The sequence below is a fragment of the Capricornis sumatraensis genome, chromosome 3 (genome assembly GCF_032405125.1).
Source record: "Capricornis sumatraensis isolate serow.1 chromosome 3, serow.2, whole genome shotgun sequence".
NCBI classification, from domain to species: domain Eukaryota; kingdom Metazoa; phylum Chordata; class Mammalia; order Artiodactyla; family Bovidae; genus Capricornis; species Capricornis sumatraensis.
In genome coordinates, this window is record NC_091071.1 from 89,127,711 (window position 1) to 89,143,272 (window position 15,562).

Consider the following 15,562-nt stretch of genomic DNA (forward strand, 5'->3'; position numbering starts at 1 on the left):
CCCAGGCTCAGCAGTTGCAGCTCCAAGGCTCTAGAGCACTGGCTCAGTAGCTGTGGCATGCAGGCTTACATGCTCCGCAGGATACAGGATCTTCCCAGATAAGGGACAGAACCCATGTCATCTGCATTGGCAGGCAGATTTTTTACCACTGAGCCACCAGGAAGTCCTCAAATGGCTTTTTAAAAGCTATCACCTTCAATATATAATACCCTTTATAAGCTGAGAAGAACTTACTTTACTGATAGAACAGCTTGAATTCAAGCTTATTTTCCATTAACAGAAGAAATTTGTTTTCACATAAATTATGAGATTAATAGTTGCCTAACCTTGGAGCCAATTACCTTCGCACATAAAAGAATGAGACAGGAGTAGTTGAGTTATATGAATTTAAGGCAATATTATTAAATCATGAATGATCCTTGGATTATACCCATTTCATATCAAAAGTTCATTAAAATTAAAGTATAATGATATCCCTTTAAAACAATCAGCAGAATTATATTGAAGGGAGACATTTAAATTCTAAAACTTTTCTTCATGAAAGTATGTTTTATGAACAATGTCTATTTGTACCTTGTTGTTCATACAACTATACACTTTAGGAACTTCATCAAACCTAGAAGAAAAACAAAGAGTACCATTTATATTTTAGAACATTAAACCTAGAAACATTGTAATGCAGCCAAAAACTGAGACGTGTAGTGATATAAAAAGGTGCCCAAAGACTTAACAAAAAAATGTCAAACTGCAAACATTAAACATGAAACAAACCTGTCTTTTAACAAAGGAGTTAAAGAAAAACATCTGGAATAGACCTCAAATTATTATTACTAGTGACCTGTTTCTATGCTTTTTAAAAAGCATATTTTTATGAAGTTTAAGGACTAAAAAAGACTTGCAAAAACTTAATAAATTTGAAGTTCCATTAAATCTGTTCCTAAAGCTTCCTCTGTGTTTACGAAAAACAGACTGTATTATTACTGAACCCATAAGCTTGCTATAAAGAACACTGATGAATTCTCACAAAATGCTTCTTTAAAATACGTTGGGATTTTTTCATGGTTTTTCTCTCATATGCTGCTTGCTTTGGTTCAAATGCAAAAGGTAATATAAAACACCACAAACTTCTGGAGAGTAATTCAGAAATTCAAATGCACACACTTTTTGAACCAGCAATTTCATTTTAGGGCCCTGTTCTGCAGGAATAGTGGCAAATGATTTATGTACAAATATATTGACCTGTGATATTGTTAGTTATGAGAGAAAAGGCTAGAAAACATGTTCAACAGGAAATTGGGTAAAGTGTCATGGAGTCCTGCACAGACATTAAAAACAATGAGATACTTAGGTTAATGAATATCATATACTTAACTGCTAAGTAGTATGTCAACTCATATACATTATATATTTAACATATAAGCTTTCTGTATTAACAATTCTGTAAAGAGATGCACTAAAGTAAAAAGTGTGTCGGATAAAGAATGAAAAATAAAGGGACTTCCAATTTCTACCTCATATTTTATTATTTGAGCTATCTTTTTAACAAAAGCATAGTTTCATATATTATCCACTCCAGTAAACTTTAAAGATTAAGATCTTTAACAACAAAGCTGATATGACAACAACAGAAGTTTGCTACCGTATCTAGTTATATATGTTTAAGTCTAAGAGCTATTAAGGCAAAATACTTACTTTGAGTTCTCATAAAATAATGCCAGAGGTCTTGTTAAAGTTGCAAATATATTCCGGATCATAGAAGGCAGAGAAATACGTCCAAGAACATTGGAAAGAATGCTGGTGATTGAGTTGCCAATAGTGAGGAGAGTATCAGAATGTACTTCCTTGAGGCTCAACGTGTGAAAAGAACAGATCACTCTCACAATAAGTTTAATTAAAGAAGCCAACTTCCCTAAAGGTTCCTTCTTCTTTTTGGACCAATCTGTAGGTCTCTGTGGTGCTAAGATAAAATTAAACAGTGACAGCTTTTAGAATTAATGGTAATTAAAGCAAACTAATGTAATTAAATGAAAAATATGATCTACTATTTCGGGAAACTGTTTTAAGCAAGAAGCATCAATGGGTGAATAACTCATGAATCAAAGTATGCTGAGTAACAAGATATTTACGAGTCTCAAAGTACTTGCCACAAAACATTATTAATTTTGTTTCCTAATGAATTTTATAGTGCAAAACTGACAGATATGATCTTAATCAAACAGTAAATGTTAACATCAATAGTGGGACAAACTGACTTATATGCCTGTTGACATAATGCACTGATAAGAAAATACCGAATTACTTCTGTAGCATCCCCATAAAGAAATAAAATCTCAATCTAATATTGAGGAAATACTGATAAATCCCAATTGAGAGACCTTCAAAATCTAACCTTGCCTTTACTTCACTTCTAATGGTCATGAAAGACAAGACTTGGGGAAATATTTTAGATCAAAGACTTGTCTTAACGAGTGCTGTGAAATGTTCTAGGAAATAAAAGTGGAAAAGGGGGTGGGGGTGAAAATAAGACAAAAGAATCAACTGAAACTGAGGGATCCTAGTAAAAAATATTTCGTGTCTGTGTTTAATTTTTGCAATGTTTCTCTAAAACAAATATTACAAAGTAAAAATTATCAAAAACTCTCAGTGATCCTGATGCATATTTATGAATAACAACAACTTTACTTTAACCATTGGTAAATTTTGTTTCCTCTCAGCTTGTGCTGGCAGTTTTTAGATATTTCCCCTAGTTTCAGTAAATTTAAACAGCCAGGAACACCTCTTGCAAGACAAGGATTGAAAACAAAAAAACATTTCTAATTCTGGGTTTATAGATCATGGATAGAAATGATATTCAGTTAATTCTAATTTTTCAGAAGTTAACAAAACATGTAAAACTTTCAGCAAGGAGATCATCATCTATGCCTTATCAAACTTTAGGGGTTTAAAAAATAAATTCTGATATCATTTTCTATATAACCTTTCTATAGCTCAGGTATCTTAGAGAATTTTATTTTTCCTGACAAAGAGATAATCAGATTAAGTGTTGTTCAGTCTGAAAGGGGACTAGGACTAAAGAAAAAAAATCTATTTCTGTGGCTTGAGGCTGGGATGCTTTAATTACCAAACAAGTTATTCTATATTACTATAAAAATGAAACACCAAAAACAAAAAGGCACTAAAAACTACCCCCACCCCCAAAAAACCCTGCAAACATTTTATGTTCTAGAAATCTTTACACTAATTCAAAGAAAGATGTTATTAAAGGAAAATTGAGTATGTTCCCACACTTTAAACAGGAAAAGTAACCTTTAAACAAAATATTTTTTTGTAACTAGAAGGTTCTTTTCTATTCACTATGATCATATATAATCACTGGTAGAAAATATATAATTTCCAAGAACCAATTAGTACATTACCAGCTCATATTATAATATAATCTAGAATTAATCAAGGCATATAGTTATGAAAATAAGATTTGTTAAGATTTCAATTGCCGGATTTTACACAGTAAAAACTGTGTTACACTTTTAGAATCATTTTACATTTCCTATAAAACCATAACCAATTAACCACTGCCATGATTTTCTATGCAGTTTAACATCAATTCAATGATCATCTCAGATAAGGCTATCAAATAAGAACATTTTAACTAACTTCAAGCTTTTTGTCCAGATAACCTCTTGTAACCAGATGGAGTAAGTAAAACCATCTGTATTATCAGGCAATCTCTACATAGGACAAAATTTGTTTCTGCATCATAAAAAGGAGTTATACATTGCAGGGGTGGGTGAGAGAGATACATGGAGAGAGGGAAAGAGAGCAAGCATGTGAACTAGCAAAATAACATGGTTATATAACATTAAAAGTAGGTAAAATGAGGCGGGAAAAGCTATTAGGATTTGCCCTGATACAGTTCAGACACCCCTGCTTATACTGAATGAACAAATAAAATACTTACATTTAGTTTTGGGTTGATATTTAATATTATATGGTGAAAAGTCGATGCAATCAACCATTACAGTAATAATATGAGTGATCCTATCCAAGAACAATAAATTCTGGAAAAGAACAGTTAGGTATTGCATGACAATTTTTTAACTAACAGCATGGTTTATAAAACTTGTAAGCATGAATAAAAAAATATAACATTTTAACTCCCATGTATGACGTATAGTAACACACATCATAGTTTATGCCATTTAAGATACATTAACTATATGTGTGTGTGTGTTAGTCCTTAGTCGTGTTCAACTCTTTGTGACCCCATGGACTGCAGCCTGCCAGGCTCCTCCACCCATGGAATTCTATAGGCAGGAACACTTGAGTGGGGTGCCATTTCCTTCTCCAATTAACTGTATGGTTATGACTATTTCCCAGTTATCTGCTGTGTGCTAAGTATTCAATACTATACCTTTTTTCCCCTCAATACTGAAATCGAAGTGTTCACTAAACCCAGAAAAACCAAACATAAAAAAGTTGCTAAGCTGCCTGATATTCTTTCCATCTTCTTCCTCAGATCCAAATGAAACAGAACAGAGGAAATCCCAGTACCACCAGTCAAGAACATCTCAAAACAAAACAAAACAACTCAGTGAGCTTTCATAGAAGAAACTGAGTAACAAGACACAGGGAGGGTTCTGAGAAAAAGATCTAATCATTATTAGAAAAACCATATGGGTAAAAGACCACTGTAAAGTTCTATACATTTGTCCTTCCTTTATTCTCCAATACTGTTCACTTCTCCAATTCACTGGACTAATTCACAGGGCTGCCAAAGACAACCTTCCCCAGTGGATGTTAAGAAGCAAGAAGGGGAAGGGAGAGCCCCCTGGCCTGTTAACCTATGGATACCACATGGAAGGTTCAGTCCAAATGACAATCTACACACCCATACAGAAAAGATATTAAAGATCTAGATGCTTCCATCTTGATCACAATTACAAGGCAAAGCTTCCTTCTAACTACAATTTGCTATCAAAGCCAGATAAACAGGAGTTCTCTCCTGGGTTAGGAAACACATTCCAGCTAATAATATTGCTCAACATTAGCCTTTATTGTCAAATATGAAGAAGGTGTGTTAAATACCAACAGAACTAATAACAAGGAAAGAGGTAGTAACCAAAACAGAAGAAAATACTCTCAAAGGTAAGAGGAAATCATATTCACTTAAAAACATTAAATGTAAAAATAAAATTATAAAACACTTCAGCATTTAAACCGAAAGGCGGACACAGAAATATCAAGCTCCCAGAAAGCAGTACCAGAAATAAAGCAAAACACAAAGAGATACAGAGAAAGAAGAGACACAGATGATGACGCCTCAAGACCTCAGTACTTTCCCCTCAGATGAAGGCACAGCTCCTTAAATTGAAGGATCTACCAGGTACTTAAAAGAACAATTTTAAAAGATGCCACAAGACACCACCTTGGTGAAATGTCTAAATTCCAAAGGTAAAAAGGAAACCCTTAACTTAAACTAAAAAACAGGTTGATAATAACAAAATTAGTATCAAATGATGAATCTGCAACAGCAACAGTAACAAAAATAACAAGTCTTAGATGTGTAGTTTGTAGAAAATGAAAAACTTTACAGAAAATGGAACAAATGAGCCTATCTTTAACTTCAGAGCTGTGATAAAAAATTTTCTGGAACCTAAAACTTGTAACTAATTGGTTATATATTTGACAAGATGTTATTAGTCACACAATATGTTTATCATTTCCACAATATAAAAATTGGACAATGAGGAACTCCAATCTCACATATGAAGGTATCTGCAAAAAATCTTAAAAACACTAATCTACAATGTTTGAAAAGAATTTCACTGTGACCAAGAAGAGGATCTCAAGGACACAAAACTGGTCTAATATACAGAAATGTAAAGAGATTTCAAATATGCTAGCAGTAACTAAGTACAGGCAGGGAAGAGACCATTTATACTAGATGAAAAACAACTATAAAACCCCCCAAATCAAGCAAGATAGGTTAAGTTTAGAACTAAAAAAATATTTCTGAACAGAAAAACTCAAAGTTATAAAGATATAAATTATTTTCCACATTAATCTCTGAATGCAATATAACCAATCATGCCAAGCAAAATCTCAACAGGGTATTTTATATAATTTAGGAAGATTCTAAATTTCTTCAGTAAAGAACAAAATGTTAGTCCATCCAAGAGTTTAAAGGCAAAAACCAAGGGTCAAGCTTTTCCCTAAAAATCACAAAAGCATTCAACAAGTTCACTGTCTCTGTGGCCAGTAACAGCACACTTTTAAAGCCACTCTGCCAAATACTATGATATCAAAATTCCACAATCACAACCAACACATTACAGCAGGGTAACCACATCAAGGACTAGAAATCTTTTCAAATTAATAAAATGGTATGCTTCAGAGTAATAAATACAATAAATTTCAACTGGGAAGAACACTGTATTCACATATATATGTGCATATAAATATGTAGCTTATTGGTTTATTCTAGAATGATACATACCAAACTGCTGACAGCAGTTATTATTTTTATAGAGTAAGGGAAAGGTGTGAATAGGAACCTACATTTTTAAGACCACAAACTTCCAAAGGACAGACTTTAGAAAGCTAATAGGTATATTAAAGACCTAAATGTAAGACCAGAAACTATAAAACTCATAGAGGAAAACAGGCAGAACACTGTAAGACATAAATCACAGCAAGATCCTCTATGACCCACCTCCCAAAGTAATGGGAATAAAAACAAAAATAAACAAGCGAGACCTAATTAAACTTAAAAGCTTTTGCACAGCAAAGGAAACTATAAACAAGGTGAAAAGACAACACTCAGAATGGGTGAAAATAAGAGCAAATCAAACAACTGACACAAAGAATACAACCAGCTCATACAACTCAACACCAGAAAAACCCAGTCAAAAAGTGGAGAAAAGACCTAAACAGACATTTCTCCAAAGAAAACATATGGATGGCTAATAAACACACGAAAAGATCCTCAACACTGCTCATTATTAGAGAAATGAAAATCAAAACTACAATGAGGTATCACCTCACATGAGTCAGAATGGCCATCACCAAAAACTCCACAAACAATAAATGCTGGAGACGGTGTAGTGAAAAGGGAAGCTTCTTAAACTGTTGGTGGGAATGTAAATTGATACAGTCACTATGGAAGACAATATGGAGACTCCTTAAAAAATGAGGAATAAAACTATCACTATGACCCAGCAAACCCACTACTAGTTATATATCCTGAGGAAACCGAAACTGAAAAAGACACATCTACCCCAATGTTGTGAGAATTGGACCATAAAGCAAACTGAGCGCCGAAGAACTGATGCTTTTGAACTGTGGTGTTGGAGAAGACTCTTGAAAATCCCCTGAACGGCAAGAGATCCAACCAGTCCATCCTAAAGGAAATCAGGCCTGAATATTCATTGGAAGGACTGATACTGAAGCTGAAACTCCAATACTTGGCCACCTAATGCAAATAACTTACTCATCTGAAAAGACCCAGATGCTGGGAAAGATTGAAGGCAGGAGGAAAAGGGGACGACAGAGGATGAGATGGTTGGATGGCATCACCAACTCAATGGACATGAGTCTGGGTAAACTTCAGGAATTGGTGATGGACAGGGAGGCCTGGCGTGCTGCAGTCCATGGGGTTGCAAAGAGTCAGACACGACTGAGCAACTGAACTGAACCCCAAGGTTTACTGTAGCACTATTTACATTAGCTAGTACAAAGAAGCAAACTAGATGTCCATAGACAGATGAATGGATAAAGAAGCTGTGGTACATACTTTTTCTCAACTGCACATGGAACATCCTCCAGGAAAGGCCACATCCTGGACCACAAATCAAGCCCTGGTAAATTTCTAAAAATTGAAATAATTTCAAGCATTTTTTCTGATCACAATGCTGTAAGATTAGATTAACAACCACTGGGGGAAAAAATGTAAAAAACACAAACATATGGAGGCCAAATAAGGATCACTAAGGAAATAAAAATATGCATAGAAACAAATGATAATGAAAACACAACAACCCAAAACTTAATGGGATTCAGTGAAAACGCTAAGCGGGAAGTTCATAGCAATACAAGGCTACCTCAGGAAACTAGAGAAACATCAAATCAACAACTTAACCTTACACTAAAAGCAACCAGAACAAGGACAACAACAAAAAAAACCCAGTTAGTAGAAGGAAAGAAACCATAAAATTCAGAGCAGAAATAAATGGAAAAAAAAAGGAGACTATAGCAAAGGTCAATAAAACTAAAAGCTGGTTCTTTAAGAAAATAAAATAGATAAGCCATTAGCCATACTCATCAAGACAAAAAGGAAAAAGTCTCAAATCAATAAAATTAGAAACGAAAATGGAGAAATTACAACACAGAAATACAAAGGAATGTAAGACACTACTATGAGCAACTATATGTTCATTAAAGGGACATGGAAGAAATGGACAAATTCTTAGAAAGTATAACCTTCCAAAACTGAACCAGGAACAAATAGAAAATTTAAACAAATCACAAGCACAGAAATCGAAACTGTATTTTCCAACGAACAAAAGTCTAGGACCAGATGGGTTCACAGGTAAATTCTACCAAAAATTTAGAGAAGAGCTAACACCTATCCTACTCAAACTCTTCTAGAAAATTGCAGAGGAAGGAAAACTCCCAAACTCATTCTATGAGGCCACCATCACCCTGACACCAAACCCACACAAAGATGCCACACAAAAAAAGAGAAAACTACAGGCTGGTATCACTGATAAACATAGATGCAAAAATCAACAAAATTCGAGCAAACAAAATCCAACAACATATTAAAACGATCATACATCATGACTAAGCAGGCTTTATTCCAGAGATACAAGGATTCTTCAATATTTGCAAAATCTATGTGATACACCATATTAACAAACTGAAAGATAAAAACCACGTGATTGTTTCTATAGATGCAGAGAAAGCCTTTGACAAAATTCAAACCCATTTATGATAAAAACTCTCTAGAAAACAGGCACAGAAGGAACACACCTCAACATAATAAAACCCAGATATGACAAACCCACAGCAAGCATTATCCTCAATGGTGAAAAAAAGGAAAGCATTTCCTCTAAAATCAGGAACAAGACAAGGGTGTCCACTCTCACTGGAAGTCCTAGCCACAGCAATCAGAGAATAAATAAAAGGAATTCGGAATGTAAAAGTAGTAGTAAAACTATTTGCAGATGACATGATCCTCTATATAGAAAACCCTAAAGATGCCACCAGAAAATTACTAGAGCTAATCAACGAATATAGTAAAGTCAAAGGATATAAAATTAATACACAGAAATCCCTTGCATCCCTATATGCTTACAATGAAAAATCAGAAAAAGAAATTAAGGAAACAACACCACTCACCACTGCAACAAAAAGAATAAAATGCTTAGGAATAAATTAACTTAAAGAAACAAAAAACCTGTATACAGAAAACTATAAAACACTGATGAAAGAAATCAAAGATGACACAAACAGATGGAGAAATATACCATGTTCTTAGACTGGAAGAATCAATATAGTGAAAATGAATATACTACCCAAAGCAATCTATAGATTAAATTCAATTTTTTTTTTAAACAAAAAAATTTCACAATTTATACGGAGACACAAATGACCCTGAATATCCAAAGCCTCTAGGAAGAAGACTGAAGCTGGAGGAATCAACCTTCCTGACTTCAGATTATACTACAAAGCTACAGTATTGTACTGGCACAAAGACAGAAATATAGATCAATGGAACAAAACAGAAAGTCTGGAGATAAACCCATACACCTAGGTACACCGTAACTTTGACAAAAGTGATGTCGCTCAGTCATGTCCAACTCTTTGCGACCCCATGGACTGTAGCCTACCAGGCTCTGAGGAGCCTCTCAGTCCATGGAATTCTCCAGGCAAGAGTACTGGAGTGGGTTGCCATTTTCTTCTCCAGGGGATCGTCCCAACCCAGGGATCGAACTTGGGTCTCCCGCACTGCAGGCAGATGCTTTATCATCTAAGCCACCAGGGAAGTCTTTGACAAAGGAGGCAAAAGTGTACAATGGAGAAAAGAACAATCTCTTCAACAAGTGGTGCTGGGAAAACTGATCAACTACATGTAAAAGAATGAAACTAGAACATTTTCTAACACCACACAAAAATAAATTCAAAATGGATTAAAGACCTAAATGTAACATCAGAAACTGTAAAACTCTTAGAGGAAAACAAAGGCAGAACACTTGATGACATAAATCACAGCAAGATCTTCTATGACCCACCTCCCAGAGAAACTGAAATAAAAACAAAAATAAACAAATGGGACCTAATTAAACTTAAAAGCTTTTGCAGGAAAACTGTAAGCAAGGTGAAAAGACAGTCCTCAGAATGGGAGAAAATAAAAGCATATTCAACTGGTAAACAATTAATCTCCAAAATACACAAGCAGCTCAGTACCAAAAAAATGAACCCAATCAGAAAGTGGGCAAAAGACCTAAACAGACATTTTTTCAAAGAAGACGTACGGATGGCTAGTAAATACATGAAAGATGTTCAACATCACTCATTATTAGAGAAATGCAAATCAAAACCACAATGCGATATCATTGCACATAGATCAGAACTGCCATCATCAGCAAGTCTACAAACAATAAATGCTGGAGAGGGTTTGGAGAACAGGAAACCCTCTTACACTGTTGGTGTAAATGCAAACTGGTACAGCCACTGTGGAGAACAGTATGGAGATTCCTTAAAAATCTGGGAACAGAACAGCCGTACAACCCAGCAATGCTACTGCTGGGCATATATTCTGAGGAAATTAGAATTTAAAGAGCAACCTAGAGTCCTTTGGCAGATGAATGGATAAGAAAGTTGTGGTATACAGACACAATGGAGTATTACTCAGTTATAAAAAGGAACGTATTTGAGTCTGTTCTAATGAGGAGGATGAACCTGGAGCCTACTATACAGAGTGAAGCAAGTAAGAAAGAGCAAGAAAAATATTGTATATTAACACACTTATATGAAATTTAGAAAGACAGTATCAACAATTCTACTTTTATGGCAGCAAAGACAACACAGATGTAAAGAAGAGACTTTTGGACTCAGCAGAAGGCAATGATGGGATGATCTGAGAGAGTAACATTGAAATATATACACTACCATATGCAAAACAGATGACCCATGTGAGTTCGATGCATGAAGCAGGGCACCCAAAGCTGGTGCTCTGGGACAACCTAGAGGGACAGGGTGGGGAGGGAGGTGGGGGAGGGTTCAGGATGGGGGGGTGGGGTGGGACACACGTATGGCCAATTAATGTTGATGTATGGCAAAAACCATTGCAATATTATAATTATCCTCCAATTAAAAAAAAAAAAACAACTAGGAATAAAACTACCATATGACCCAGCAATCCCACTACTAGGCATATACCCTGAGGAAACCAAAACTGAAAACAACACATGTAACACAATGTTCTCATTGCAGCACTATTTACAGTAGCTAGGAAACAGAAGCAAACTAGATGTCCATAGACAAATGAATGGATAAAGAAGCTGTGGTACATATATACAGTGGAATACTGCTGCCGCCGCTAAGTCACTTCAGTCATGTCTGACTCTGTGTGACCCCATAGACGGCAGCCCACCAGGCTCCCCCGTCCCTGGGATTCTCCAGGCAAGAACACTGGAGTGGGTTGCCATTTCCTTCTCCAATGCATGAAAGTGAAAAGTGAAAGTGAAGTCGCTCAGTCGTGTCCAGCTCTTAGTGACCCCATGGACTGCAGCCTACCAGGCTCCTCTGTCCATGGGATTTTCCAGGCAAGAGTACTGAAGTGGGGTGCCATTGCCTTCTCCGACAATGGAATACTACTCAGCCATAAAAAGGAACATATTTGAGTCAGTTCTAATGTGATGGATGAACCTAGAGACTATTATACAGAGTGAAGTTAGAAACAGAAAAATATTGTACATTAGTGCATATATATAAAATCTAGAAAGATGGTACTGATGAACCTATTTGCAGGGCAGTAATGGAGATGCAGATGTAGAGAACAGATTTATGGACAAGTGTGTGGGGAAGGAGAATGTGGGATGAATGGAGAGAGTAACATGAAAACATATACACTGCGCTAAGTCACTTTAGTTGTGTGCAACTCTTTGCAACCCTATGAACAGTCTGAGCCCACCAGGCTCTGTCCATGGGATTTATCAGCCAAGAATACTGGAGTGAGTTGCCATGTCCTCCTCCCAGGGACCTTCCTGACTCAGGAATCAAACCATGTTTCTTACATTACATGCACTAGCAGGCAGGTTCTTTACCACTAGCACCACCTGGGAAGCCCAACATATACACTACCATATGCAAATTAGATAGCCAGTGGGAATTTGCTGAATGACTCAGGAAACTCAAACGAGGACTCAGTAACAACTGAAGATGCATGGGAGGTGGAAGGAGGTTCAAGAGGGAAGAGACCTATGTATACCTATGGCTGATTCACGTTGACGTATGGCAGAAACCAACACTATATTGTAGAGCGATTATCTTTTAACTAAAAGATTTGAACAAAAAAGCTAACAGGTATGAAAAAGCAAGATACAGGATGGCAAAGTCCTGTACTGTTCATCTAGAATGGCAAAGGCATACCAGAGCAGTAAAAGCACATCACCATCAAGTGGTCCTGATACATGGACCTTAGAGTCCAACGACACAAAACTGTCTCGCAAAGCTGTTACCTGTTTTATACCTTAACTTCATTACTTATAAACCAAAAGCATTAGTTAATGATAGTTCACAAACATTATCTCTATTTACTTGAAAAGAATTTAAAGCAAAAAAGGTCGGTATCAGAATAAACTCACTAAAAGGCCTTCATCTTCCAAACTGGACATTATCTTGGAAGAAAGTTCCTCACAGCATAAATTCTCTTCCGCAGTTGCCACCAAAGCTGCACAGCGAGCAAATGCTCTATATAATTCCGACCAAGTTTTAAGTAAGGTCTTCATGGTGACCTAACAATAATTTAAAAAAATTTAGAAAATGTGTATGTACATAGCAAATAACTTAATAGAATCTATCTTTAACATTTTAAAAACACAGTAACACTTAAGGTGTCAGAAGAGACGAGCACAGGGTAGTAAGTTTGCCCACCTTCCCAGAGCTCTAACCAAAGAGCTGTAATAATACCACAATACCAGCAATTAACAAAGGTGAAGAGGAACTTCACTCTCCACCACTTTCCTTTCTTCTAAGCTGATTATAAGTAAATAGAAAGTCTTATAGAAGCTCATTACAAAGAGTAACATAATATTTAAAAACTGCAAATTCCTTAAGTAAAAATTTGCCTTACCATTGGAATTTTTTGTGCTGGAAAAATATGGTTTATTGGCAAAATCAGTGCACCATAGATAGCACTGAAATTATGTTCTAAGGCATCACCTTGATTCACTTCATTGGTCTGAAAAAAGAAAATTAATGAAGTTAGACAAATCACCACCTAATTCTAGTCCTAAATAGTGACATCTTACAGTAAGAATCATGTTCCCCAATGTTGAGATGTTAAAACAGATGGTGAACTCCTAACCTCTGTAATCTTTGAGATTAGGGTCCTTGCAGATGTAATCATGCAATAAGGAAGTCATGCTGACTCAAGGCACGCTCTAATCCAATAACTGGTGTCCTTATAAAAGAGGAAGTTTAATAGAAGATACTTGGAAGAACGCCATGTGAAGATAGCCTGAGACTGGAGTGATGGATTCACAACATCAGCAATTGCTGGCAGCTAAGAGAAGCATGGAACACACCCTCTTTTAGAGCTCCAGAAGAAACCAAATCTGCCAACATCTTACTATTTAAATTCTGGCCCCAAGAGCTTTAAAAAATAAGTTCCTGTTGATTTAAGCCACCAGTTTGTGGTACTCTCTTAAGCAACCCTGGGAAACAATATTATACTGTGTTTTAAGTCCTAAAAAAGAATCCCAGAGGTGATTCCAGAATCTTTTACTATACACAGAAGGTAAGACTCAAGCAAGGACTAACAAAAATGGCCTCCAGCAGACCTCAAACAGTAGGAAACCATTTAGGAACATAAATCTTGTTCTTCCAAAAGAATATGTATAATGGAGTGTTGGCTCAAGTAGCTAAAACAAGGGCTACTGCATAAACACATAATTCTTCAGATTCCTCACTCCATTTGTAAGTAATAACAGACTATTTCACAAAGAATAATTCCATTTAAAGATTGATAAAGCTGCTAATGAACTATTAATAGTGACAGAACTTGAGCTCCATACTTTGCCAATATTATCACTTTAAGTATTTAAATGTAAAGGTCAGTCAACTCAACAATTAAAGGTTTAGGAACTACTACATGGCTTTGAGGTAATCACCAACATGATTTGACCACAGAAATCTAAAAATATATAGTTTAGTCAAGACATCCATATTATTCCCCATAGCACAAATGAAAGAATCCAAGATATAAACAGGGAAATCCGGATCTATCATGTGAGCCTTCTGGCTTTCTAATCATAAGAGAAAATGGACTATTTAGTCTCCACTAAGTTACACGTTTTTGAATAAGAAAGAAACACAATGAAAAGAAATCAAGTAATTTAAAGAACAGAAAATTAACCAATCCCACAGATAAAATATGTAATATCTTCCATTCAAATACAAATTTCTATTCATATACTCATGTGCTATATAACAAAGAAAGAAAAAAAAAGACAAGGTACTAAACTTGAGAGAAAACATGCAGCTGACTTATATCATACCTGATTAATCAATCCTGTTAATGGGGTGACTATAATATTCCACATTCTCCAAAGATGCTCCTTGTTGTCCAACTGCTTTGCATTTTGATTAATAACATTTAAGACAGAGTCACTGAAAGCTAGTGGTGAAGTTGGACCAGAAAGAACACAGCCCACAAGTGTTTCCAGGTTGAGAAAAAACCTGATGGAAAAAAAATTTTGAACTATGCATTAACTGTACTTTTTGTAAAAATAATTTACATTACAGCAAAGTTACCCCCCAAAATGAATCTCAACTTTTTTAATTTTTTAAAAATTTATAATAGTCTGTAACTCAAAAGAATATCATTCAACAAACTTTCCAAAATAAACAAAATAGTTTGTTTAATATTACCTTTCGTCTTCCACACCACATTCCAATAGATTATTATTGAAAATTAACTGAATTAAGAACAAAGCAGGGGTTCCCTGAAGAAAGATGGGAGATGGCAATCAATCTTCTTGTTACCAACAGTACACTCCTCTTGTTACACTTGTTTTGTACAATTATGTGAAATATGACCCTTTTAAGTTTGAGGAATTTTGAAATTACTTAGGATACAACAAAAATGATAGCAAATGTACTTCCATAAACTACACACAAAAATCAAGTTCTTTATATTTAATTATAGCTGTTCCATCTAGTCAAGCAATTGAAGAATATTAAGAGATTCCAGATATAAACACTGACTTAAAACTTGCTGGATCAACAATACCTACCATCCAGCAGATATAAAATATATTTCACTATAACTAAGCCA

The 15,562-nt window shown here is 35.4% G+C and overlaps 1 protein-coding gene across 2 annotated transcripts in view; it reads right to left on the reverse strand.

Moving 5' to 3' along the window:
* RIF1 (replication timing regulatory factor 1) overlaps positions 1–15,562 on the reverse strand; it is a 64,125-nt gene that overhangs the window by 16,647 nt on the left and 31,916 nt on the right. For both annotated transcript variants that reach the window (XM_068967642.1, XM_068967641.1), the window contains exons 16-22: positions 15,157–15,230; positions 14,784–14,964; positions 13,358–13,465; positions 12,870–13,019; positions 3,959–4,058; positions 1,693–1,957; positions 574–616 (exon numbers count right to left, since the gene is read on the reverse strand). In XM_068967642.1, coding sequence (XP_068823743.1) covers positions 574–616; positions 1,693–1,957; positions 3,959–4,058; positions 12,870–13,019; positions 13,358–13,465; positions 14,784–14,964; positions 15,157–15,230 — 921 coding nt within the window. The remainder of the gene's footprint in view (positions 1–573; positions 617–1,692; positions 1,958–3,958; positions 4,059–12,869; positions 13,020–13,357; positions 13,466–14,783; positions 14,965–15,156; positions 15,231–15,562) is intronic.